The sequence below is a fragment of the Brachypodium distachyon genome, chromosome 3, assembly GCF_000005505.3.
Source record: "Brachypodium distachyon strain Bd21 chromosome 3, Brachypodium_distachyon_v3.0, whole genome shotgun sequence".
Taxonomy (NCBI): domain Eukaryota; kingdom Viridiplantae; phylum Streptophyta; class Magnoliopsida; order Poales; family Poaceae; genus Brachypodium; species Brachypodium distachyon.
This window is the reverse complement of record NC_016133.3, coordinates 6,273,059-6,300,248: the sequence shown is the minus strand read 5'-3', so window position 1 is coordinate 6,300,248 and position 27,190 is coordinate 6,273,059. Positions and strand designations below refer to the sequence as shown.

Genomic DNA, 27,190 nt, shown 5'->3' with positions numbered 1-27,190 from the left:
TTGACTAATAAAATATAAGTTATACAACAAAAATATCACAGGAAGTTCTTTCAACCGCGAAACCTAATGGTACTTTCTGTGCAATGCTCCCTCCATTCCGTAAGGTACGTATTTTGTTTCGTTAAGACAAACCTATGACGAAGAATTACTTTATTAATATGCAAATCATATGATACAAAACCATGATCATTAGCAAGAACTTTTAAAGACGAATCCATTAATCTAAATTTCATGTATGAAAGAACACATCAATAGAATTTTCATTGATCAAAGCATTGTCTTAACAAAACAAAATACGTCGATCTTTGTGAAATAGAGTGAATATAATACATATTTTGTTGATCAAATTGATGATCTAGATATACACACAAGCCTCGTAAAAGACGGTAAGAGGTAGTACATTGATATCAGACACATTCATTACGCAAGATGCCAGGATATTGATATCGTACCCATACAAGACTAACTACACACCAAGATATCAAACCCATTGCCATTAGTACACTGTGACAGTTAAAATGCACGTAATACATTTCAGCGTTACAACAAGTTCTTCTGGTTAAAGTGATCACACGTAACTACAATGCCTCGTACCATGTTAAGGAGCTCGCGATTAACAGCCTGCTTGGCAAGTCTCCTGGGCAAGGTGCAATGTACGTCAGCTTCTTCCTGAAACGCGCTAGTGTTAGTCCCAAGGTTAATACTTCAAGGAATTCCATGCAGGGTTAGAAGTTGCTTCCACGGTGTTGGTGTACCTTTGAATGTCAACATCTGTGACATGAATGAAACCGGCGACGTTGCTGGACAGAAATTTTATTGTAGGTGTTAGCAAATTTATCTCCAGAAAGGTAAATACACTTCTATTAAGAAAAAATGCAAGCTCCAAGACGCACGCACGCACAAACGACTACACAAATCTGTCCGCTGAGACAATATACCAGTGGAATTAAAGTTAAAACACAAATGACTACACAAAGTACCTCTAATCCATAAACAATCCAATGCCAAACAACAAAACTATGCCACCTTTTCCAAAGAATAACTACACAAATGATTCCTATTCCTACAGCAGTAAAAATTGCAAAGTTTGCATGGAAGTCAAATAAACGACCATATCTTCTATATCTAGGTTTAATTAACAATCATATGAAACTGAAAATACTATAGCACTTTGATACTTGTAACATGAGTAATTTGTTGTTAAGGCCTTTGTGATCTTCTCTACTTCTAGTTGGGGCCACTTTTGCATCAAGCTTTGTAGCCCTAGCCTGTAAGCACGTGGTGGATGTAACACCTAATCAATACTCTATCTTGGAGAATAACAGCTGACATTACCTTGAACTTATTTCATCAGGTTCCTTCGCATAAGAAACAGCGAGCACTGTGTGGACCATATCTGTGCTGATGTTAACAGCAACAAGCCGAGTAGGGTCTGCCACAGGCTCTGCACCAATTGGTAATGCTGACCGAGGAGCTTGATGTCCACTACCAATTTTGTAAACAGAAACATCACTGAAGTTGACAACATTTGAATGTGGTGCAAGATCATTTGCAATCCCATAAAAGTACTCCTGCGAAAAGGAAATTAGGATTTACCTTTAGTGTATCAAGAATATAAGAAAGAGGCATTAAAATGGAAAAATGCCAACATACAAATAACATAGAAAAATGGCAATAACGAGTGACATAGTACAACAATGCATATACTCAAGGTTCCATAAATTAAATTTTATGTCATGCCTTGCAGCATAAATAAAATGAAATACCTAAAAAATCCTAAAAGGCAATTCATAGCAACAGGGCTACTTATGAATCTCAAAATCAGGAACACCCAGGGCCCGAATTGAAAAAAGAATTTACCTTGATTCTGAAGCTTCTAGTTTTTTGACGATATTTTGAATTCCTTAGGACAACACCCTCTGATTTATGAAGCTTTACAACATCAATGTTGGGCTTACTTTGTACTGCATCTTTTAACATCTTCCAGAGTTTCTCCTGCAGCAGACAAATCATATCACTCCAAGCTTCAGGATCATTTGATCTCATGTTTATCCATGATTCCACATTTTGAAGGCAAAACTAACAATAAGCCTCAGGATCATTTGATCTCATGTTTAATCAGATCATTAAGTTTCACCAATAATGGATGACAACATGAGAAGGTATACAAGCTAATCTTGGTAGCTGATTCTTCTTTTACGGTATCTGCTTTTCTGCATCCATGGGGTTTTTGTGTTCTAATTATATACACAATTTTTTTGCAAACTTATCTGCTGGCAACTTGGCATAGACTCAACAAGCACCTCTTTGGGTTATCTTTGCCAGAATTAGAACTGCAATGCAAACTTCCTTATTTCTCGCTGTAGAGGCTTTTTATCGACCCAGATTTGTTTTTGAATAATATGAAAAAAAAAACTTCAACGAGTAAGATTTCATGCGTGAATATAGTATATACTGATGTTGATGATAATTCTAACCAGAGGGGGCTGCCTGCAGAGTATGTTGCTGCGTTGGATTAACTTCTCTTACCTCGACCCATGCGTCTAATAGTAGATGGTCCGATATAGCTTCCCCAAGAAAATATTTTTGTTGTAAAATAAATGCCTTATCCTTACATGCCTGGCCCCTGGGTAAATTAGTTTGATACTTGGATGTTAGGGTATGTTTGGTTTGTGCAAAAATTTTGGCTGCCTACGGAATCTTTCCCACCTAACTCACATCCCTTGACAAATCTTGCCAAAATTTTGGCAACCCAAGGGCCAAGGAATCCTTGACAAAGCTTGGCTACCCAAGGGCTGAAAATTGGCCTGGGATGAACCAACATATCTTTGACCTCCCTCTTCAAGAAAAGGTTTTAGTTAACACATGGATAGCAGAACATACAGTACTACGGAAAAAAATGATAGGTTTGACTATGCTAAGCTATAAATTCAGCAGTCAACACTATTGTTAAACTGGGATAAAATTATAGACTAATACTAGAAAGCAAGAGTCAGGGAATACAAAATGAATATTGATTATCTACAAGACTAAAGCACATGCACATCCCTTGTGAAACAACACTATGAAGTAAACTAATGACATTAAAACTGAAAATAGCAATGAGGCACTTGCCTGTCCCAACACCAGCACTACATTAGCCTTGAAGGTTTCAATTGCATTGAGAAGTAACTGCACAGCACATATGGGGATTTAAGTTGTGTTAGCATGTAAAACTAACCATCAACATGCTTATCGAATTGCTATTTACATTTCCGAACCAAATAATTACCTCATAGCCAAGGCCTTCAACCCACCCCATAGTGTTTATAACCATGCCCGCTGCCCTAGATTCAGCATTTCCAGAGAACTGTGTCTCCAATGTTTGAGCTAGCTCCTTCATAAGAGCTTTGTAAACATCTGGATTAATACTGTTTGCAACACAAAGCAATACTGAGACGCCAAAACAATATAACAGAAAAGTACCAGCCTTAATACACGGAGCAGTGACTAGCCACCAATGAAGTAAATTGGCAAGTTACCTTGGATTTGGATGGCCATAAAAATATGCAATCGGCATCTCCAAGGGAATCCCATCAACTATATCTATAGGCTTCTCAATCGGTGTAGCAGAAATACATCCAGGTATGGTTATTGATCCCTGGCCAATATCTAAATCCACATATGTTGGCTTCCATCCCTGTTTAGCAGCCCAGCTGAGGAGCATTTTGCACAAAGTGCTCTTTCCAGAATCGGTCGGCCCCACAACAATCACTCTGGGTCCCTAAATCACCAAGAGTAGCAAAATTCACTGACTCAATATGAAGCTTAACAACTGGTAGCAGCCTTTTTCACAATGATTCCTGAATTCCAACACATATTGAATCAAAATAACATTGCTGCAGGGTACTGTTCACCTGGATTATATAGCAATCTATTTGTTCAGATAGCAATAAAGCATTGCAGACAGGTTTTAAAGTCAAGTATCATGTTATTTACACATAGCTTCTCCATTTCTATGATATAAACCTACCACACGCAACAAAAATTGCAAAACAAACAGGTTGACAAGTAGATTAATAATGAGACGAGAAAACAAACTTGTGGATTAAAAAGAACATGGCATTTCTACAGAGCCTTATCTTACCTATCGAACAATAGGAAGAATAATTGCTAAACAGAATGAAATGAGAGGAGTCACCTGTGAGGCCTCCAAATCGCCTCCCTGCGCCGCGGCAGCCCTCGCCCTAGCCCTCCTTGCATCAAGGATCGCATGCGTGTTCACGTAAATCACCATCGGCGTCTACAACCCACAACAGAACCATCTCGTCACCGCATCACATTCAAAAACCTCAAACCCCACATTCACACAACAGGATTCGGAAGATGTTTTGACAGAAGAAGAAAATGAAACCCTGCCTCACCTCGTCGGACGTGTACTCGCTCTCGCTGACCCCGTCGAGCTCCACCGTCGCGCCGTGCCACGTGAAAATCTAATCGTGAGAAGAAACAGGCATGGCAAGTCAGTACCCAATTCCTTGTGCTGGTGTTAGTAAGCAGAGCAAGGCGGGCATCCGTGGGGGATGGGAGAGGCGTGCGTACGGCGATCTTGGAGCGGGGCGGGACGGGGACCCAACCCTCGGGGGGAAGCTCGGTGCCGAAGATCTCCGCCGTGCCGGCGACGAGGCGCACGCGGAGGGGCGCGTCGGGGGGCACCTCCACGCGGAGCTCGCTCTGCGGATCCAGCTTGAACATCCGCGGCGGCTGCGGGGCCGCGGCCGCGGCCCCGGTAGCGCCGGCGGCGGCCATCGTGGGGTTTTGGGGAGCGGCGGGCGAGGGTTTGAGCGTCCGCCGAGGCTGGCGTGCTGGCAGCTGGACTGCCGGAGAGCGCAAAGGACGGAGGAGCAATGCAAACGATTGGATCCCTACCGGAAGTTGGGAACCAAGAATTTGAACGAATTTTATGGGAATTTCACCCGAAAACTGCCATGCTTTGAAAATTTTCATGTATTTCATTTTGGGGCAAAAAAAGAACCTGCACGTACACGGTAGCATATGCCGTGCATCTCTACGGAAACTGGATGAAAAGAAAATGAATTTCTATAGATAAAGATTCAACGGTCGAGATCGTCTTCTTAAAATAAGTATATTTTTTAGAAAAACAAAACTACCTATACATGTACTGATGTACACACTCAACTTACCTTAGCCACTCATATGTGTTGACAATTGACATGTCCTTTGAGATCACAAAGGCGATGCAAGAAGAAAATAATAGAATAACCATATTTCCTGAGAAGTCACTTGGCTAGAGATAAAAACCAAAAAATGAGCTACAACTGTCTTTACCTTGCATTGTACCCTCTACCTTGACTTGGCTTCCCAGCCACATCTTCTTCTCATGTGCTTCCTGACAACTTTCTACCCCTCGTTGCCGTCCTAGCCCATCCCCAAACGCTTTAATTTTCCTCGATGCGCCTCGATGCTGGATCCAACCACCAGAACACGTGCCATCTCTTTTTCCATCATGTTTATGTCTGGCCAACATGACTTTGACGCATCATTCCATCCCACAACTCATGTCCAAAAGATTGTCGGGGAACTTCTAGATCGGAATTTGTAAATGACTCTTAGGATATCCCTGATGGTGTCATATCATTCAAATTCTATAGTGGTAATATTTCGGAGAGAGATGATTATTTTTTGTTAAACTTCATAGCAAGCTAATACAAGCCTAGAGAGGAAAGAGACATATAAAAAGTATAAAATATATGATCATGGACTAATGTTACATACAACATATTGGAGTAGAGTCCCCGCAAAAGAAAAAAACCTATTGGAGTAGTGATGTCGGTTGATGAGACGAACACTCTGGCATATACACTTGTATACAAACCACTGAAAATATCCTTGGACACTAACATATGATTTTTTTTTTCTAAAAAAAACGTGAGTTTTCTCGACATTCTGGAAGAGAGAGCGAGAGACAGCCCAACATCGTTGGCCCAACTTAAACGTGGCGACAGTGGTGAACCGGCAAAACCTGGGCTTTATTTGTTAGTCTGGCCTGGAACTTATAAGGCCCACGTTTTGCTTCCTCCTTTCTCGGATGACCATATTCCGCCGACACCGCCGGGATTCGGCCGACCACGGCCGGCCGCCGCAATCCCTGAAGGGTGAAGGCTACCCCCCACGGTTCAATGCTCCCCTCTCCATCTCCAGTCTCCACCATACCCGCAAACGGAAGCCTCGGTGGCGATCTGCTCCTGCGCCCGCTTCTGTCGCCCCTCCGTCTGCATCGAAGGGTATGTATGAAATATGAATGCAACCGAATGGGAGAATAGAAATTTTGGAATGTTGCGACTGCAAATTTTTTTTCCTTCTGCGGATTCAACAGTTTAACTGCATTGTAGCTTCCTACTCCGTAACTTGTAAAGTGAGTACGGGAAAACCACAGAAAATTTGTGGCAAATGTGTAAAATACATGTGAAATACTGCAGTACTCGATGGCTCCATGTTCTTTATATACAAAAAAGATACACACACGTAGTGACAAAGTTTCTTCTATAGCGATAGCAGTGACATACAAGCACAATATGCTCAGCTATATTTTTAGAAATACAAAATTAGTTTTGAAGCAAGGGAGACTTATATGGTATTAGGACCACCTTTTTATTTCTGTGCACATCACAAGTCTCGGAGTGATTATAGAAAACATAAAATGGCAATAATATGCTACAAATGAGTAAAATAATATGAAAGCTTGAAATGTATTTGTATCCAAGCGAGGAAATGTTGAAGTTCACATGGGTGAGCTACACACACCTTTTTTTCTTCCTTTTTGGCAAAGCAGCATGCTGCATCTGTGAAAACTAAAATACTCCCTCCATCCCATATTAAGTGACGAACTATTACATGTATCTAGACGCTTTTTGAGTATAGATAGATCCATATTTGGGCAAATTTGTGTCACTTAATATCGGACGGACGGAGTAAATTATTTGGCTATAGTGGGCTATTGCAGAGCCACAACTGTGTTCATATGCACGAAGACCTTCTGATGCTTCAGTTACTTGTCACTTCATCACTGGAAAGAGAGTTGATGCGAAACTTGTCTCTTATTGTCATCAACTCTTTCAAAGCATCTCCAATTTGCATTCGGTCCGTAGGAGTCTCCTTTGAACATGAAAGTCCAATATGCAGTACTGAAGTGATGCAAGCAATTTCTCTTTCTCCTCTGTCAGGGTTTGATGTTCTTTCTTCTCCATCCATGTCTTTTGACAATAACTGTCGGTCCACAATATTGATAACTCTGTCTGGAAGTGCCATCTGAACATATTTGTGAAGACCTAGAGCTTCTCCAAACTCGCTATCTGTTGGTCTTTTTCCAGTAAACATCTCCAGCAATAGTACTCCATAGCTATACACATCACCCATGATTGAGACTTCGTTGCCCAAACCATACTCTGCAATCATCAAAAAAGAGAACAGGTTTAAACATTTGTATATTATCTAAAAAAAGATTCAAGAATTTGTATTATCTAAGTTGAAGACAGGCAGCCATTCATACAAATCTATATAATGGTGTACTTTTGATATTTCGGGGGAAAGTTACAATAGAGAAATGGATTGAAGTGGCTAAAAGCCTGGAAGATACCTGGAGCAGCATAGCCAACTGTTCCTCTCATTGTAGCCCAGCCACTTGATTTCTCTAACAAATCACTCTGGTCTTGATGCAGGGCTCTTGCAAGGCCAAAATCACCAACATGAGCAACCATGTTATTATCCAGGAGAATATTGCTTGGCTTGAGATCACAGTGAATAACTGGCAATGGTCTGTGTTGGTGAAGATAATCAAGTGCAGAAGCCACATCAATGGCGATGCTGAGCCTTCTGGTGAGATTTAGCACCTTATCTTCACCGTTTTCTTCAGGAGGCTTGTGTATCCATTGGTCTAAATTTCCATTTGGTAGGAACTCATACACAAGGGCCTTGAAATCGTGGTTCTGAAAATCCATGCTTGAGCAAACTGTCAAGATCTTCAGAAGGTTTCGATGCCGAACACACCTGAGAGTCTCACATTCTGCAACAAAACTTCGAGACGCCCCAGGCTGTTGGAGATTAAGCACTTTCACAGCAACAATGGCATGTTGGGCCTGGATTATCATTCTTCCTTTGTACACCGAGCCAAAGCTTCCTACTCCGATGAGGTTCTCAGAAGCAAAACCATTTGTTGCATTGGCTAATTCAACATAAGATACTCTGATATGTAAGTCATCAATGAGCGACAAGACTTTGTTTGCTTGCTGTGGCTTGCTCCAGCTGTGCCAGAAAGCAAACAATGCGAAAAGGACAATAAGCAGTAGGACTGCACTGCTTACGGAGATTATGAGTATAACCTTCAAAGACAGTTTCTTGGTGGTGTGGGTGGAACACGGAGACAACTTCATTCCAGGGATACCCCCACACAGCCCTTGATTTCCCTCAATTGTGATTGCATTTAAATCAAGAAATATTCCATCTTTTGGAACTTCACCATCAAAGTTGTTGAATGACAGGTTCAAACTACCAAGGCCTTTCATTCTCCCAAGAAACCCTGGAATTTCTCCCGACAAGTTGTTGCGTGAAAGATCAAGTATTTGAAGGCCTTTGAGCTGCCCCATTGACGCCGGGATTGTTCCTTGAAGGTAATTCTTTTGTATCTTCAAGAACTGCAGGCTTTGACAACCACCAATAGAGGCAGGAATCTCACCAGAAATTTGATTATCAGATAAATCAATGTCTGTTATATGTTTCAAGCTACCGATCTCCAATGGTAGTGATCCACTAAACAAGTTGCTTTGGAAGTACATGAAGTTAGACAAGGTTGATATGAGAAAGACTTCCTTTGGAATTGGACCACTGAGCATATTGTGCTGAACATCCAATACTTCTAAAGGGCAGCCTCTAAGACTGGATGGAACAGGTCCATTAAGGGAGTTATGTCCAAGATAGAGTTTATTCAACAATGTAAGGTTCCCAAGGCTTCGTGGAATTTGCCCTGAGAGATTGTTCATTCCAAGATCCAAGTAACTCAACATCTGGAGTCTACCGAGAGAGGAAGGAATAGTACCCTCGAGAGAATTGATGTTCATCAAAAGATATGACAAATTAACAAGATTCCCAATGCCTTTAGGAATATTGCCACTTATCATGTTGTTAGATATGTCAAAAGCTTGCAGATCTGTAGAGAGATTGGCTACTGAATTCGGTAGCATGCCTCGAAATTTGTTGATCCTGAAATCTAAAATCTTCAGATGGCTGCTATTAGTTAAACTGGAAATGAAGTCCCAACCATTATCTTCATCTGCCTGTAGTTGATTTTGTCCAAGGGTCAGGACTGACAACCTTTTCTGGATCACTCCAAGACAAGGCGGGACTGTTCCTGAAATCATATTCACTTCTACTGCAATTGTGCTAAGCATAGAACAGTTGCACAACCAAGGTGGAATAACTCCCTGAAAACTATTTTCACCTACATTAAATATGTCAAGTGCCGGAAAGTTGACCTCTTTCCTTGTCGGTAACGATCCAGTTAGCTGGTTGAACTGTAAATTAAATATTCTGAGAGAGGACATATTGAAAATGGAAGAAGGAACTTGTCCAGTGAGCTGATTCTTGTCTAGATAGAAGTCGGAAAGAGCACGGAGGTTTCCAAGGGAGGAAGGAATGCTACCGGTAAGGTTGTTCTCAGCGAGAACAAGACCAGATAACATCTGAAGGTTTCCTAATGATTCAGGGATAGTCCCAGTTAAGCTATTTCCTCCCAAGCTTAGGTATACCAGTGAGGAGAGGTTTCCTAGCCAGGAAGGGAGGCCCCCGTGAAGGTTATTTTCTTGCAAAATAAGGACAGACAGAGATGAAAGTGCTTGCAATGGCACAATCTCCCCTTCAAATCTATTGGTGCCAAGATTAAGAATGGTTAACACCGAGAGGTTTCCAAAGAACAACGGAATCGGCCCTGTGAGTTGATTCCCCCTCACTTGCAAATTCTGGATTCTCTGAAGGTTACGAAGAGAAGAAGGAATTGAACCTGTCAAGTGATTGTAGTTGAGGTTAAGGCTTGCTAGATTGGTGAGGTTGCCAATCTCTGAAGGGATCCTTCCTGTAAGCTTGTTGTTGTAGACATGAAGAACCTTGAGGCCCCGTAATGAGCCTAATGAGCGAGGTATCGTGCCATAGAGCATGTTGTACTGCATCTGGACGTGGCGCAGGCTCGGCAAATCGCCAATGGCTGGAGGTATCACTCCCGAGAGATTGTTGTATGCTAGGCTGATGTTCTCAAGGTGCTGGCACTGTGACAGGGATGCTGGGATGCCACCTTCAAGAGAGTTGTAGCTCAGGTTGACATGCCTGAGGTCGAGGAGACGGCCAAGCTCCGATGGTATGGTGCCGAAGAGCCGGTTCATGGGAAGCTGGATCTTTCTCAGATAGGTGAGGTTTCCTAGTGAAGGGGCAATGGCACCAGAAAGGCCAAGGTTGCTGAGGTCCAGCGCCACGACACGTCCACGACGGTGCCCCTTCATACCGCACATCACGCCGCGCCACTGGCACAGTGGGACCGATCGGTTGCCACCCCATGAGGCCAGCGCCGATGACGGATCGCTGGTTATCAGCGACTTGAAGGACACCAGCGCAAGATGGTCGTCGGCTGGAGCCTCAGTATTGGCCACGGAGACCGGCTGACCATCTGTGGCAACAGTTGTGAGGAGAAGCAGCAATAGCAAGGCAGAGTACCAGGTGGCCGCCATTGCCAAGTTGGGAGGAGAAGAAGGAAGTAGGCAGCTCGCTGTTAGTTGCAGAGGATGCTCAACTTTACAAAAATGCCTTGCTGGTCAGCTAGCTAAATGCTGAATGAGTGGAGTAACAGACGGCTCTCTGTCATGTTATCCAATACTATAAATCTACAATAGAAGGTCATTGACCACTTTAGCAGCCGGCATAATGTGACAGTTAAATTGTACGTTCTTGAGAAAGTCCAGTCATCTATCGCTGACTTCTTGGAGTCTTCTGTTGGCAGCATTGTTTTCTGTCTGGCCGGCCGGCCATAATTTGTTCTACATGATTCCTTTTGACACGTAACTTACAATATTTTCTTTCATAAACAGAACAGAAAATAGCACTGGCAAGAACTGTATCTTCTTTTGTATATTCTGGAAGGAAAAAAAGAACTGTAGCAATATGGCAGGGGTGTGCACTTGGCTAGCGTGCTTCTTTTCATTTTTAGCAACTTAATAATGTCCTGTCACAGAGCGGAGGGGAAATAAGGTGGTAAACTACTATCGATCATTTGATCTGTAACAAAAGAAGTTGCATATCGGTATCAGCAGAAAAAGATGCTGATGCGCAACGTAAGCAGCAGCTGTCCAGGAAGGAGACTTGATGTTGTTTATTTCTTCCAGGTTAACATAGTTTTTGTCATGTTCCTTTGTTTTTTGCATATGGTTCACTTTTTTAGGGGCATCTAGTTGCTCTTGGTCAATGTGTGTTAGGAAATTTCTAATTGGATTCGACGTTCATGCCATTTGTGCCTTTTGGGGATTGAATACCAACAATATATACTTTCAAGTCGGGTGTTTTCCTGGCCTAAATTCTTTTCTAACCGGTCTGTTACTGAACCAGTCCATGGAAAAATTGGAATGATCTAGCAGAGGTGCAACACAAAAGTAAGCAGAGAAACAGTTCATCCTCACCATATTCCAGAATCTTCTAGTCAACTTCGTTATTTCTCTGGGCTGAAATTCAAATTCCAGGCTTAAATCTAAAATTGTAGGTTTTAAAGCCATATTGAAAAGGAAATATGTCAAAAATTAAACTCTGGTTCTTATATTATTTTGAGACGTGGTTGTTTAGTACTCCGTATTATATTTCATAATCCTTGAAATCAAACTAAGCTTAGTCTTGTACGGTGCATACTTTATCAAACTAAACTGTGTGCATTGTCGTCGGGAGGGTAATAAAGTAGGTCGTCAGTTTTCTAGTACAGCGTGTGTCAATCCTCCAAGCGTGTGTCTGGACAAACCACCAGATTTTATTACCCCTATTAGTGTGGAAGTCATAATGGTTATTTGAGCTAATAAATCTTGCTTGATGCTGGCAGGGGCCAATCAATACAAAGTGTATTAGTTCATTGGTGAAGGGCTAAATCATGACTTGATTAAATATGTACCTGACATCATATGAATACATATTAAAAAAAAGTCGACCTTTAGTGGAAGAAACCCAGAAGGCATTGCATCTTTTTAGTGAAGGAAAGGCTCCGAACGCTGGCTCCACCGACTGCGATGGCACAATTGGCAACCTGACATGTGCGGGGAACCAAACTCAGCAATGGCTTTCATTTTGGTGAGAACCAGGTTTTCAGCCCCGGTTGGCAGCCCCGCACCAGGGGGTGTTACGACCGTGTTATCAGCATGTTCTCCTTAAAACGGCTCTGATGCAGTCTCTTGAGCTTCCAGCATCTTATTACAGAGTTACATGACTAAGCAATATGCATGACAGCATGAGCATGATCCTCACTTCCTCCGTACATCCATAACATATCAGATCACTCCTGCATATTGATGTATCTTTAGTTGCTTCAATATGGTCCAGCGGTTTTGCTGATGCACCAAGCAGATCACTCATGCGTATAAAATGTATCTTTAGTTGCCTGCAACTTTCTCAACGCATCTCCAATTTGAATGCGATCACTTGGCGTCTCCTTCAAGCACGAAATACCAACCTGCAAAATGGAAATGATGCAGTCTTCAGTTTTCTGATAATCCCCTGCTGTTCCTTTGCCATTACCACTTGCTGCTTTCAATAGGTCCTGGTCAATGACATTAGCGGCTTGGTGTGGCAGTGCCATTTGTACGTCCTTATGAAGGCTAAGCTCTTCTCCAAATTCAGAGCCCGTTGGTCTTTTGCCGGTGAACATCTCGAGCAGTAGTATACCATAGCTGTAGACATCACCATGGATTGAAGCTTCGCTGCCAAGTCCATACTCTGAAATTAACAAACATAATGAACTTAATAAGCTTCCTTAGTGGAGATAGATTGATAAAAACAAACGTGGAAGTAATGCAATAGATGAGAGTAGAGTTATGCACACCTGGAGCAACATAACCAATTGTTCCTCTTATTGCATTCCGGCTAGTTGGTGTCTCTAACTTGTCACTCTGTTCTTCATGTAGGAACCTTGCAAGCCCAAAATCACCAACATGAGCAACCATGTCGTTGTCGAGGAGAATGTTACTTGGCTTGAGGTCACAATGGACAATTGGAAATGGCTTGTGATGATGTAAATAGTCAAGTGCAGAAGCCACATCCATGGCAATTTGGAGTCTCTCAGTGAGATCTAGCACCTTTGGCTCACCATCTTCCTCGGGATGCTCGTGTAGCCAATGGTCTAAATTTCCATTTGGAAGAAACTCAAATACAAGAGCCTTGAAGTCAGCACCTCTGGAGTCAATACTTGAGCACACTGTTATAACCTTCACAAGGTTCCGATGCCGAATGCATCTCAAAGCCTCACATTCTGCATCGAAACTTCGCAATGCGCCAGCTTGTTGCAGGTTGAGCACCTTCACTGCAATAACCACTTGTTGGCCAGAGATTTCCATTCTTCCCTTGTACACTGCACTAAAGCTGCCTACCCCTATGAGGTTCTCGGATGTGAAACCATCTGTTGCTTTGGCCAATTCAGCATAAGAAACTCTCATGTGTTTCTCATTGGAGAGTGATGTCTGTGTGTTTGTTCTTCTAAGCTTATTCCTTCTACATAACATGAACAGTATGAACAGTATGATCAACAGAATTGCACTGCCCACGGAGATAATTGCGATGACAGACTTTGAAGATATTTTCCTTTTAGCGAGGCTGGAGCATGTTTTCAACTTCAGTTGAGGGACCCCACCACACAAAGCATTGTTTCCCTTGATCGAGGTTGCAGTTGCATTGCGAAATATTCCATCTTTCGGAACTTCACCTTCAAAATGATTGAATGAGAGATTCAAACTAGCAAGACCTTTCATGCTACAGAGGAAATTAGGGATGCTCCCAGACAAATTATTTTGAGAAAGATCAAGCACTAGCAGGCCCCTTAACTGCCCTAGTGACAGTGGAATTGTCCCCTTAAGGAAGTTCCCAGATACATTTAGATACTGCAAGCTTTGACACTCCCCGATAGTGGTGGGAATCTTTCCTGAAATCATGTTATCGGAGATATCGAGCTCAGCTAGATTCTTGAGGTTCCCCGTCTCTGATGGAAAAGTTCCACTCAATGAATTATGTGCAAGATACATGAAACTCGATAAGGTTGAGATAAGGAAAAGTTCCTTGGGCATGGGGCCAGAAAGATGGTTGTAAGAAAGATCCAACGCTTCTAAAGGACAGTTGCTGATAGCAGAAGGTATGGTTCCACTGAGCGTATTAGTACTAAGGAAAAGAATCGTAAGTTTTGTAAGATTCCCAATACCTACTGGGATGGATCCTGACAGATTGTTGTTTGACAAATCCAAATGATTCAACTTCTCGAGTTTACCAAGAGATGCTGGAATAGTGCCCTCGAGAAGATTATTGTCCATGTCAAGTTCATCCAAGTTGATGAGGTTCCCTATCGCTTCAGTTATCGTTCCTCTTATACTGTTGGATGAAATGCCTAGATATGTCATCTGCGTCGACAGATTACCAATAGATTTTGGCAGCACACCTTGGAGTCTGTTGATACTAACATCCAGTAATATCATATTGCTACAGTTGGTCAGACTGGCCAGGAAGGCCCAATCAGCATCGTTTGTTGCTTCAAGCTGATTCCCCACAAAGTTCACTGCAGACAGCATCTCTTGGCGAGATCCCAGGCATCCAGGGATCGTTCCCGAGAGGAAGTTATCTACCGTCTGAACCATCTGAAGCATGGAGGCATTGCACAACGATGGCGGGATCACGCCATGGAACTGGTTTTTAGACACAAGGAACTCCTGCAGATTCGTCATCGTGTTGCCCATACCAAGCGGGAACGCCCCGGTGAGGTTGTTGCTCTGTACGTTGAGCATTTCTAGAGAGGAGAGGTTGAAGATCGAAAGCGGCAAAGGGCCTTCTAGCTCATTGTTGTCCAGATAAAGTTCAGCGAGGGCGTGGAGGTTTCCAATGGCATCAGGGATTGGACCAGCAAGCCTGTTCTCAGCAAAGGAAACGGCTGTAAGCAACTGGAGATTCCCTATGGACTCCGGGATGCGTCCCACGAGGCCATTGCTCTGGAGGTTCAAAGATGTTAGCGACGAGAGGTTCCCTAGCCAAGAAGGGATGGGTCCTCCAAGGTTGTTCTGCCCCAGATCAAGTGCACTGAGAGACGCCAGGTGCTGCAATGATAGAGGTATGCTCCCGGACAGCTTGTTCGAAGAGGCGCGAAGAGCGGTTAACGCCGACAGGTTTCCAAGGGAAGCAGGGATGGAGCCGGAGAGCTGGTTGGAACCGAGGCTTAGCCTGACGAGGCTGGCAAGGTTGCCGATCTGCCAGGGGATTTCCCCCGTCAGGTTGTTGGCTTCTAAGTCCAGCAGTCGGAGGTTTAGAAGGCTCCCGATGTCAGAAGGGATGCTTCCTGTCAGCGTGTTCTGGCCGAGATCGAGTACCTCGAGGCTCCGGAGCGCGGCGACGAGCTGGCGTGGGATCTGGCCCTGGAGCTTGTTGGTGTGGAGCAGGACGCGCTTGAGCTCCTTGCAGCCGGAGAGGGATTGCGGGATGCCGCTGTCGATGGAGTTGTGGCTGAGGTCGAGGTGGATGAGGTCGCGGAGGGCGCCGAGCTCCCGTGGCAGCGCGCCGTGGAGGCGGTTATCGGGGAGGTGGAGCCGCCGGAGGCGCGTTAGGTTGCCGAGCGCCGGGGTCAGCGTGCCGAGGAGGCCGAGCCCCGGGAGGTCCAGCGCCACCACGCGGCCGCGCCGGCTGCCCCTGGCGCCGCACGACACGCCGCGCCATTGGCACGGTGACAAGTTGTTGATGCTGTTGCTCCATGACGCCAGAGTTCGTGAAGGGTCGGACCTGACGAGCGACCTGAAAGCCAGGAGCGCGTGGCGGTCTGCGGCGGTGCCGGCATCGTTGGCGGGCTTGGGGAAGCCTGGAAGGGCTTGGCCGGCGCCGGAGCACGCGAGGAAGAAGATGACGACGATGGAGGCGAGCGAGAGAGGCATGGGGGGCGGTGCTGGTGCTGCCATTGCCTCGCCGTCGCGTCGACAGTGGAGTGGAGTGTGGGCTGGAGGTGGAGGTGGAGCATATGGGAGGGAGGGAAAGATTTGGTCTGTTATGACCACTTGGCATTGGCAATGAGTCTAGACTCTAGAGACGCGTCTTCCTCGGCGAAATTTTTGTTAGAGTGAGGCGTCGAATTATGTTTCCAAGGGACCACCTGCAGTGTAATGGTGAGCAGGTGAGGGGTTGTTATATTCTGCGGCGACTCTGGGTCAATGGGTGTAGCGTCAGGAAGCCGACGGCCGCCCGCCATCGTTTTGTACGGGAAAATGTTGGCGCGCGCCTGACCTTTTTGACGAAGCCTAGGTTCACACTCACACTTGGCCCGCCGTTGTGTCTCATCAGTGGAGGCCCGTCGTGGCCGCCCACCAGTTCCAGCATCATAAGCCCTCCGGGGTCCACTGGTTCCTTGATAGCGTTTGAAAATGTCACAAGAGCTTTGTAAAAAGTTGCCATGCATCGAGCTAATCATATGGGATCAGAGGCTCTTTAATTAAATGAATTGCCATAAGGGCTTGTAAGTATTTATTCGGTTCACAGGATTTTGAAATCATAGGAATAGGAATAAGAAAAACTAAAGAATTAGCATGCCATGCACACTCCAATTCTTAGGATTTTTAATGAACATCTCAACTAATGCTTAGAATCATTATAAATTATGTCAATTTGAACACAATTCTTAGGAATATAGTTCTAGGTACGGAGTATTAGAGAACGAGCCACTTTGCAGTTAATGGCTAAGATCTTTCAATAGTTTAACCTCCTCAAAAATCCGCAAGAACAATTGGAGGAATTTAGCCCCACAGTCCATTTAGTTGACTATAGGCTAACTATACATTACAGCTCAATCCATGCTACATGTATACATTGGGTCAGACTGTTGTCTCCACCACAAAGCATTGTCTACCACCATTTCCACACAAGAAACAGATGGGTAGAGCACTGGTTAAATCTAAAATGCTTTCACTGATTCACTTCGGTTTTTGACTGTCAAAACATGCATGAAACTTTGTGCCAGGAACCTGGCGGTCAAAACACTGCAGTCATGGCTTCTGATAAACAGCCGATGGGTCTGGCAATTTGGTAGAGCTCCCTGGTTCTGTCTTGACATTTCCTGGCTCATCCACAGCCATCGCATTTGCATCGACCGGCTGGAAGTGAGCAACAAAAGGCATCTTCAGTTAGATCAACATAGTCGTGGTAATTGGTGTCTATGGGCAGTGTACACTTCAGATCTTACAGGACACTTCACAAATAGAAAGTAGGCAGACTTACAGGGACTTGCTTCGAGGGACCAATGTCCTCTGCCATTGGTTCTGGTCCTCTATGTTCAGCTGTTACTCTGTTACCATCCTGCAGAATGTAAAGAAAGAGCAGACTTAGCACATATGCATAATATATGCATAATAACGAATATGAACAAGTCTACGCATACAATCATTGAACTTTTAACCCAAAAATGGGCATAACCATAAGGAGAAATATACTCTGCCACCAATATATTATTTTCATGTAAGAAAAGGAGCAACCAATGGTCGGTGGAAAATGTGTAATGCATTTATAATTAGAAAAAGTTATTCAGTCAGCACCATGCCTGCTTGGGCCCTTCTTGCATGGTAGGAGCAACAAATTTCACTCCACATGTTAAAATACAGTGGATCTGTTATTTGTTAGTATTCTTAAGGAATAGGTGGTTAAAAAAAAGGAGACACATGTGAACTAAACGGTGGAAGAAAGGACCAAACCACTTGCCAATATAAACATAAAGTGGCAAAGTACCTGATCTTTGGTTTCTGTTCCAGCAAATTCTCTCTTAACTCTTGTACCTTGAATATTGCTCCTCCTATAACAAAATATGACGAGGCAAATATAAACAGCCATCAAAATTGACAGAGCAATGACAGAAAATACCACCCGTAGGTACTAAAAATAAATACCTTGCTGGGTCTTCCAAAGATGTGTGATAATCCAATTCCATATCAGAATCAGGGTCATGCCTTTCATCCTGATCCTCTTGATCTTCATCCGCCTGCACAATAATACGTGCAAAGTACCGAAAATACAGTCAGTTCTTGTCTTATTATACTTCCAAGGCACAACCACCAATATGCTAAATAATGAATATAATCGAACTGTGGAGGTGAACATTCGATGGCAATCACATTAGGAAAGAGTGATAATTCATCTAGACTTAATAAAGCCAAACCAGCCAAAAAATATTATTATTGACCAGCCTTTCTTCAAATCTCACACGGGTAAATATTTAAGCGAGCATATTCAAAACTTCATCGAGTAAAACATTTGGATGGCCACGAATCGTCGACTCATCATTATATAGAAGTTAGTACAAAGTTCAAAAATAATTTATCCCTCTTTAATCTCAAACTGACTCATAATGCAGACTTTTTATGAAGCCACATCACCCTCTAAAACCGTGAGATAAAATATCCATGTGGTTTCACTCCCTTAACACAACAGGTGACCTTTATCTGCTGCAATTGTACATGTGAGCGTGAACTATTTGCACTTGTAAATAACTGCATTGCGGTTCATTAATTTTAGATGGACACCTCTTTGCACGAAACTACACCTGCCCAGAAAATATAAAATGGTTCATTAAGAGACTTGTACTCTGGCACACACGCACAGTATAATCCGGTCATTGTGTCGCTTCCTTGGACAATTGCACAAATAATAGGCAGTGTGCGATGCAGCAGTTGCCATGTTGTCAGGGAGACCTGGTGGTCAAACACACACGCAGGCAAGCATGTACATGTCCACATAGCAGCTTGCAAGAATGATGGCATCTTCATATTCGTTCTTTCACTTGCTCTCTATGTGTGCTCATTTCAGTTTTGTTTTCCTATGCATAATATCGTCAAACACACACGCAGGCAAGCATGTACATGTCCACATAGCAGCTTGCAAGAATGATGGCATCTTCATATTCGTTCTTTCACTTGCTCTCTATGTGTGCTCATTTCAGTTTTGTTTTCCTATGCATAATATCATTTTATAGCGACATTTCCATCGTAAAAAATGGGCTCATTGCACTTTTAATTATTTTGAGCAAAATTACACTTGGGACTCTGAAAAGCAGTTGAAGATATCGAGAGATTTATTACAAGTAAAGTAGTTCAATTTCCTAACACTAAAAATATTTCACATGTTACTCCATTCAAATATGGATCTGGAAAAACCCCGATCAGCGTCTACATCTTACAAAGAAAAATGCAGACTATTCACAACTACATATTGTTGCTATCAGTTTTTTAAAATAACTGACAATGTAACTCCAGCTAACATATAGTACTTGACTAACATATGTCTTTACTGAAATGTTGGACCAATTGACATGATGATAAAACATATCCCGCGGCAAAGCACAGTATGACCCTAGTTTTAACCTATTAAAAGGTCAAAATATGCACAGACAGTTCAAGGTCTACAATAGAAATGTACTTGAAAGTTTAAATAAATGAGAAAACATGTTGTTACAAATCTTAAAAAAATAAAAAAGACACTGACGTGCAAATCAGAAATGAACTGACCATGGAACAAAGGGAATAGATCAAACTGGAAAGAAGAATAAACAAAGAAAAGGGCAACGATGCATGTGTAAAAGCTATCCTGGCATGCTACCCAATTGACAAGCATAGCAAACATATTGATTCAAGAAATCACACGATTAAAGAATAATTCCCCATGTACCTAGTAGGCTGTCTCAGTACATAAAGCAATAATATATTAGTAAATTACTAGCAAATAGGAAAATAAATTGTAATTCATCTATTGTCAAGAAATGAAGAAACTTAAGGCATCAAGTCCCCATTGTCTTTCCAGTCTTCCAGATTTTGTCAACTTAAAATAATAAAACTAATATCAGTGAGCTAGCAACCGAACAAACTAGATAGACCCAAAGGGAAGTTTTCGGCGACTACATCAGAATAGATTAAGAACATAGATTAAGAAAGTGGACATGGAAGTTATATTATTCCTTATGAATTATGATAGGAAGCTCAGTTGCTCACCTCAGGTAACTCTGTATCAGGAGGCCGCTCTTGAAATTGGACACTAGGAGCATGTTGAAGTTTTGAAAGATTATCAAGAAGTTTGCTCCTTATATCATCCAGTTGATGGTGTGTATTTTTGTTCTCCATGTTACTTGGTGCAACATGAAGAGTGTAATCTGGACCAAAGTATTCGTAGTACTCATTTATAGGCATTTTATCCTCAAGCTCTTGACCTAGTGCAACTCCTGTCTGCTCGAAGATATTAAAAAAAAAAAAAACAGGGCAGCATCAAAATCAGTGGAAAACACATGCAGTTGCACAAAAACATAAGCGCATCAACAGAAGCTCCTGGTACAATAGAAAAGTGTATGTAACCCACTAGTCCAGGATAACCATAATATTTAGTCTACCATCAGCAAATTAGAAGCAGTGGAGCAACTTGCACTTTTCTACACACCACACAAGAGAAAGAGGACCTATCTTGCGTTCAGATTTACAAATTCACAAACAAAAAAGGTGCAAGCAATGGTCCAAATAGACAGCTAAAATTAGGGTTTGTTTTTTATCTTATACCCATCTGGCCATCTCTGAGAACAGGTGTTGTGTACTCTTGTTATCTGGTCAACATGAACCTACTGCACTAATCTAGTGATTTACTAAGGAGCAACATATACCAATGGAAGGGAGGAAAAGTCGTATACTCCCTCCGTCCCATATTAAGTGACTTTCTATTACATGTATCTAAATGTATTTTAGTATGTAGATGCGTCCATATTTAGACAAATTTGAGTCAATTAATATGGGACGGAGGGAGTACATGTATCTAGACGCTTTTTAGGCATGGATACATCCATATTTGGGCAAAATTGAGTCACTTAATGTGAGACGGAGGGAGTACAAGGTAAAAGGTGTCAAGTGCCAATATCTGAAACATGGACTGAAGTATGAACATAAAAGCACAATAGGTTCTCATCATACCTCATAACACCAACAACGTGCAACATTTCTTATGGTATATCCACCACCGCCAAGAAGCAACAATGGAACGTTGAAAGACCTCATGTACTTCACACATTCTGCATGACCTCTGATTGAAAGGTTGAAGCAACCCAACCTATCACCAGATAACGAATCAGCACCACACTGAAGCACAACTGCACCAGGGCGGAAAACCTCCATAACTTTGGCCATTATTGGCTTAAACAGGGACTGGTAGCTTTCGTCATCAATCCCATCGTCCAGAGGAACATTCAGGGAGTAATACTTCCCCTTTGAATGGCCAATATCACGGACATCCCCTGTGCCAGGGAAATAATCCCCAAACTTGTGGAATGAAACTGTCATGACCCTATCAGTTGTGTAGAACGCCTCCTCAACTCCATCCCCATGGTGAATATCAATATCAACATATAGAACCCGCTGTAAATGATGAGACAGCATATATTAGCACAACAAAATAGCTCGATCTAAAGGGGAAAAAATCTGGCCGTTTTCCATCAGTACAGTAAAAAGAAATCAAGGATATAGCATGCATCAGATATTGTTCAAATTTGTTTGTTCAATCACCCCTCTGTTCGAAAAATTGGTTTCAATCATATCACTCTCAATATTAACAACCAAACGAACATCTTAACTGCAATATATCATTTAACAGCATATGGGCATATAACATGGACTATAGAATACATAAGAAGCATTCATTTTGGGCCTTTCTGGGATACGAAGTAGCTACGGTATATAGAAGATCTTCCTGCAGTTTACCCATTTCCCCGTGTCTTCTGTCCAAGTAATGTTTCTAGGTCCTCATAACTGATAACTGATGTAGGTTCCCCGCAAAAAAAAAGAGATAACTGATGTAGGTGAGGTGAAGTTAATAAAGTACTCCCTCCGATCCTAAATTGTTGTCGAAATATTACATGTATCTAGACGCTTTTTAAGAATAGATACATCCATATTTGGGCAAATTTAAGTCAAGAATTTAGGATCAGAGGGAGTAGTTAACTTTAACCATGAAAATCCATTTGATGAGATGAAAGGGTGAACATTTATAAATTGAGTGAAAACAGAACTAGTAAGAGAAATTGTAGGAAAGGAAACGAAGCTAAAGTGATATAGTTAATTCTGGGCATTGTTGACCTAAAGTACGCCGAACCATCAAGCCAAATTAATCCGAATAAGCTAATTGAACCGAATAATTGAGCGGACAGAAGCAAACGCAGGGCAAGGGCACCTGGTGATGCTTGAGTAGCTCGAGGATGGCGAGGACGATGTCGTTGACGTAGCAGAACCCGGACGCCTCGCACTTCTTCGCGTGGTGCAGGCCCCCTGACCAGTTGATGGCGATGTCGTGGCCGCGGTTGAGCTTGACGGCGCTGCCGACGGAGGCCCCCGCGTAGGTCTGGCAGAAGCTGTAGAGGCCGTCGAAGACGGGGCAGTCCTCGCCGACGTTGAAGCGCTTGAGGGCCCGGATCTGGTCCTGTTGCGTCTCGGGCGTGACGGAGCGGAGGAAGGAGATGTAGTCGTCGGCGTGGAAGCGGCAGAGGTCGCGGTCGCGGGCAGGGTGCGGCCGCAGCACCTGCATCTGGTCGAGGAGGCCGTACTGGGCCAGCAGCGAGTGCGTCATGCGGATGCGGTGCGGCTTCATCGGGTGCCCCTGCCCGTAGTAGTAGTTGCCCACCTCCGGGTCGTAGAAGTAGCACACCCGCCGCTTCTGCCCGTCGGGGCCGACCGACGGCAGCGAGTTGCCGCCGGAGCCGGCCGAGGAGAGGTCCATCGCGCTGCCGCCGCCGCCGGGCGGTGGGGTTTGGGGGTTGGATTTCTTTTTGCGGGGTTCGGGTGTGCTCGAGAACCAAAGGGGCAAACAATACTAGGGCACGCGCGGAAGGATCATATGTAGACGAAAATCAGGGCCGAGCCGACGAGCGGGAGACTGGGTGAGGAAGGTGAGATAACCGGATTGATCGTGGCCAGGGAAGATGTACTCCGTATATGAATTTCCCTGTAACTCCGACCCATGTTACTTCTCTCAAATTCAAATTTGACCAAACATGAATGTATTCTTCCGTTTCTAAATACTTGTCGCTGTTTTAGTTCAAGTTTGCACTAAAACAGCGACAAGTATTTAGCAACAGAGGAAGTATTTTTTTTAAATGTCTAAATACATATAATATTTCGACAAGTAATATGGGTCGGAGGGAGCAGCTCTTTTGTTTAATATATTATATTAATACGAATAATAATGTTTATGACAGGAAATTCACTACAGTCTTTGGACTTGGCGTGTTTGTACAGATTAGTCATCGTCCTCGAAAAATGTGGTTAAGAGATCTATATTTCAAGAGACAATTCCATCATCAATGGAGCAACTAACAAGAGGTCTCTTGATGCTCGAGGTTTCTGGCATTGAACCTCTCATTCACCCATTTTAAAGGTGTAGCCCCAGAGCATGGGGTATTTCTGAATGCAACGGCAATCTCTGTCACCAAAAAAGATAGCCTGTGTGATGTTATCCCTCAATTGAAATTGCTACCCTCTAGTGGCGGAGGACGAACTAAAATTTTGGTGTGGCGAAATCGATAGCACGGGACGTGAACAACGCATGAAGTTCTAATACATACACTAAAGTATATGACACAATATTTTATTGACATGGCAATATATACGTTGTTGTTCTAGAAAACAATAAGAATATGGGGTGCCAATGCACGATGGCATAAATGCGAGAATAAGGTGTAGGAGGTGTACGCCGGCCTTATAGCGAAGGTCGCCGTACACTTGGGACAAGTTGACGCGTTGATATTTTTTGAATAGGTTCGGTCGATCCTGCGGGTACGACTTAGTCCTATGTTAGGAGAGGCTTCAAGGGGAGCCAAGCGCTTGGGCCGAACTCGTCTTCCCAAGTCGCTATAGCGAGAGATCTCTAGGGGCCGCCTCGGACTTGGGCCGAACTTGTCTTCCCAAGTAGCGAGGTTGGGATACCCTCGAGACTCTAACCCGATCCCTCTACTTCGAGTCGAGGTCGTACCAGACGGCCCGGAACCTCGAAACTAGGCTTCTCAAGTTGCGTCCCCGAGATCGAGTCGAGACTAGGCTCGACCCAAGCACTCGAGAGCGGGCTCCTTGAGTTGCTCTAGCCCTCTCCCCTTTGATCTTATTCCAATGGAGAGTGAATGATACATGCCCCCATGGGGAGGTATTTATAGCCTAGGGGTTCATGACAAAAGACCATGGCTACCCTTGAGGGAGAGGGAAAGTGAGTGTAAGGTGGTAAATTAACTCTTAGAGCTTTCTTAGCCCTTACTCTAGCTCCTTTGACCATGGCATGGGGGGCTTGATCCTTTGACTCCTTTGGCCGGCGCTTAGTTGGCATGGCTATGCCTTATTGGCAATTTAACCGGTTTTTGGGATTCGTTGACTTGGTCGCCGCCACGTAGGATCATGGCCCAGCCCATGTAAAGATTTCATTATATTACAACAGTAACCCCCTTGAGCCGGAGGTGTTGGGAATGCCTTCGGGTCAACTCCAATGATGATGGCGTGCTGAAGTTCTTTGACGCGTTGAGTGTCGTTCTCCTCGGGGCTAGCCACCGGCTAGGTAACCCTCGAGGAGAAAGATAAACCTAGGTGGGCCTGGTCGCACAAAAATGTGGCTTTGTGAATTTTGACGCATCCCAAGGGCTCCTAGGGATTTTTCCTGCGGGAAAGTATGGCCTTGGAGTCTCCGGTGCGGCGAACCACCGGCTAGGCTGGCTTTTCGGTGAGAAACCAAGCCCAGGTGGGTTCCTTTGCGAGGTTTTGCTGGTCATAGGGTCTATCTTTGAAGAAACAGACGCTTCCGGAGTCTTCCTTGCAATATTTCGAGGCCGGGGGCTCCTTTTCGCAAGATAATTAGGCTGCAAGGGCGTTCTTGAGAATTTTCAGACTTTCCAAGGGCCCTCGTGCGAATGTTTGAGCCGCCAGGGGGCAGCTTGCAATTTTCCACATCTTGAGGGGCGTTTCTGGAAAGAAATCTTCACCTCCTCGTGTTCGGGCGCGTTTCCTGGGCCGCACCCGGCCTCTGGGGCTTCCAGGCGCGTGGCTGGGCCTGGGAGGTTCTTTTTTTTTACTAGCGCGGAGTGGGTCGAGGCCCACCTGGCCTGGTCGAGCCCGCGTACCGGTCTGGGGCCTTAAGTGGCTGATCGAACGACCGTTGGCGCTTGCACGCCCTAGATCGGACGGTCGGCGAGTCGTCTTCTTCGTACGAACCAGAAAGGTTGGGGTCCTTCCTTCCTCTTTTGTAGGGAGGCAGGGCGGCCGGAGATGACGCCGGCGACCGCGGGGACATAGCCAGGACGGCGCGGTCCAGCCCGGGGCGGCCCAACGGCCACCCGCAGCCCCCTCCTTTGCTTTTTACCTTTTCCCCTTTTGTTTTTGTCTTGACATTGGAAAGAAACTGTCCCCGGCCGGCGACGTGTCGACCCATGGATGGCTAGGCCTGGACGTCGAGGAAGGCCGTTGGCCTATAAAATGGAGCAGTGGGGGCTTGGGAAGGCATGCCCACTCTCCTTTCCTCCCCTTCCGGTGCCGAAGACAAGCTCGACGGCATCTGAAGGACGAGGCGAGACCGGTGGCAATTAGGAGCTCCGTTGGGGCGTGTAGCTAGTCCCCTGTGCTCACCTGCCGTTCATGCCTGCTTGAGGATTGTCGAGTCCTCGTGGGGCTTGAGTTTTCGGAGGCTTGCCGGCTTCGAGAGGTGCTCGCGGTGCTTGCAATTTGAGCCGAGACGAGGAGGCGCGCGGCCTCTCCTTTGCCCCTGCCGAGGTGAGCTTTGCCTGGCGGATCCTTTTCGGCATGTTCGCTTGACCGGGGGTGCTTCTGGTGGTGTTGAACGGGGCGGTGCCGGCCATTGTCATTTCGTTGAGCACCTTGTTGGCGCGGTTGGCGTGGCGCGGGGGCGCGCCCGTCGCGGCCAGGGAATACGCAGGGCACGTCGTGGGTGCGCACGGGTGGTTGTGGCACTTGTGGGCGACGCGGCGCGCGCGACTGCGTGAACAAGCTGCGTGGGTGAGGCCTCTGCCCCGGTCAGACAATGCGTGCGGACGCGTCCGTGCGGATCGGAGGAGACTGGGGTGCGTCGTGGGTGTGCGCTGCGCGGCGTGCTATGCCAGGGTGAGCCGCAGGGGTGCCAAAGGGAGGAGCCGGTCCTGCTTTGGCGCCGGCTGCGGTGGGGCGGAGCCATGGCACGTCACGGAGGATGCCGGGCATTCGGTCGAACACCCTGCACGCGTTGCCTCATGCGTTCCCTCTCCTTTCTTCTCTTTTTTTTGTGTGTTGCTAGCTGGCCCCTGTTCTTCGGCTGTGCGAGACGAAAGGAGGCCACGGGCCTTGGGGAGCGCCTGAGCCGCCCAGGGAGGCTGGGCTCCCGCTTCCTTGCCGCGATGCACGCCGGCGGCTGGGTGCCGGTCTTGGGCCGGCCCTTCTTGTTTACGCCTCTGGGCCGATGCGTGGGAGGCCGTCGAGAGGAGCTAGGCTTTCGCCCTCTGCTTTCCCTTTTTTTTTGCGTTGGGCCGGGTCGCGGTAGCGTACTCGGGCCTTAGGCCGTTTCCGAGGGGCATTATTCCCCGTTTTTTTTGTTTGCACGGCGGTCGTGTACGGTCTTGTGACGTAGATTTTCCCTAGCCGCTTCCTTAGGAATTTTTTGCGACTTGTACTAATCTTTTGGCGCCTTCTTATAGGTGAGATGGCGGGATCCGACGCGGAGCGTCGCGACGGCACTGGCGGGAGCGTCGAGAGGGAGGCTTCCCACGGGAGCGGGGGCGAGGCGCGGACGTCGGGAGGCAGGCCGCGGAGGTCCAAGAAGGTCACCCGCCCGGAGAGAGGACCTCGGCCTGGTTTCCGGCCGTGCCGGGACGGGTCCCCGACATCCTTTCGGCGTCGGTGACGACCGAGAAGGACCG

The 27,190-nt window shown here is 45.1% G+C and overlaps 4 protein-coding genes across 4 annotated transcripts; all 4 read right to left on the bottom strand.

Annotated features, from left to right (window-relative positions):
• Nucleotides 1-280: 280 nt before the first annotated feature.
• On the bottom strand, nt 281-4,952 carry LOC100820915 (protein CLP1 homolog). Its single transcript, XM_003571632.4, has 10 exons — nt 4,582-4,952; nt 4,404-4,472; nt 4,181-4,282; nt 3,522-3,763; nt 3,272-3,410; nt 3,115-3,171; nt 1,861-1,995; nt 1,336-1,571; nt 756-800; nt 281-669 (listed from the first exon to the last, which is right to left on the bottom strand). Exons 1-10 carry the CDS (start codon nt 4,786-4,788, stop codon nt 579-581), a joined length of 1,323 nt encoding a protein of 440 aa, XP_003571680.1. The 5' UTR covers nt 4,789-4,952; the 3' UTR covers nt 281-578.
• Nucleotides 4,953-6,632: 1,680 nt separating this feature from the next.
• LOC100840629 (probable LRR receptor-like serine/threonine-protein kinase At3g47570) lies at nt 6,633-10,769 on the bottom strand. Its single transcript, XM_014901668.2, has 2 exons — nt 7,637-10,769; nt 6,633-7,445 (listed from the first exon to the last, which is right to left on the bottom strand). Exons 1-2 carry the CDS (start codon nt 10,767-10,769, stop codon nt 7,045-7,047), a joined length of 3,534 nt encoding a protein of 1,177 aa, XP_014757154.1. The 3' UTR covers nt 6,633-7,044.
• A 1,313-nt stretch (nt 10,770-12,082) lies between these two features.
• Nucleotides 12,083-16,807, bottom strand: LOC104581311 (receptor kinase-like protein Xa21). Its single transcript, XM_010238032.3, has 2 exons — nt 13,112-16,807; nt 12,083-13,005 (listed from the first exon to the last, which is right to left on the bottom strand). The coding sequence occupies exons 1-2, from the start codon at nt 16,206-16,208 to the stop codon at nt 12,638-12,640; spliced, it is 3,465 nt and encodes a 1,154-aa protein (XP_010236334.1). The 5' UTR covers nt 16,209-16,807; the 3' UTR covers nt 12,083-12,637.
• A 142-nt stretch (nt 16,808-16,949) lies between these two features.
• Nucleotides 16,950-23,179, bottom strand: LOC100846111 (probable histone deacetylase 19). Its single transcript, XM_003571631.4, has 7 exons — nt 22,486-23,179; nt 21,234-21,674; nt 20,274-20,504; nt 18,180-18,271; nt 18,022-18,085; nt 17,518-17,595; nt 16,950-17,393 (listed from the first exon to the last, which is right to left on the bottom strand). The coding sequence occupies exons 1-7, from the start codon at nt 23,026-23,028 to the stop codon at nt 17,286-17,288; spliced, it is 1,557 nt and encodes a 518-aa protein (XP_003571679.1). The 5' UTR covers nt 23,029-23,179; the 3' UTR covers nt 16,950-17,285.
• Between the last annotated feature and the right edge of the window lie 4,011 nt (nt 23,180-27,190).

Coding starts and splice junctions, on each gene's coding strand:
- LOC100820915 (XM_003571632.4), bottom strand. CDS start 4,788: ATGGCCGCCGCCGGCGCTACCGGGGCCGCGGCCGCGGCCCCGCAGCCG. Junction 4,473..4,581: donor CGCCCCGCTCCAAGATCGCC/GTACGCACGCCT, acceptor TCTCACGATTAG/ATTTTCACGTGGCACGGCGC. Junction 4,283..4,403: donor GCGAGTACACGTCCGACGAG/GTGAGGCAGGGT, acceptor TGTGGGTTGTAG/ACGCCGATGGTGATTTACGT.
- LOC100840629 (XM_014901668.2), bottom strand. CDS start 10,769: ATGGCGGCCACCTGGTACTCTGCCTTGCTATTGCTGCTTCTCCTCACA. Junction 7,446..7,636: donor AGTTGGCTATGCTGCTCCAG/GTATCTTCCAGG, acceptor TGATGATTGCAG/AGTATGGTTTGGGCAACGAA.
- LOC104581311 (XM_010238032.3), bottom strand. CDS start 16,208: ATGGCAGCACCAGCACCGCCCCCCATGCCTCTCTCGCTCGCCTCCATC. Junction 13,006..13,111: donor AATTGGTTATGTTGCTCCAG/GTGTGCATAACT, acceptor TGTTAATTTCAG/AGTATGGACTTGGCAGCGAA.
- LOC100846111 (XM_003571631.4), bottom strand. CDS start 23,028: ATGGACCTCTCCTCGGCCGGCTCCGGCGGCAACTCGCTGCCGTCGGTC. Junction 20,505..21,233: donor CACGTTGTTGGTGTTATGAG/GTATGATGAGAA, acceptor ATCTTCGAGCAG/ACAGGAGTTGCACTAGGTCA. Junction 18,086..18,179: donor TCTTTGGAAGACCCAGCAAG/GTATTTATTTTT, acceptor ATTTTGTTATAG/GAGGAGCAATATTCAAGGTA.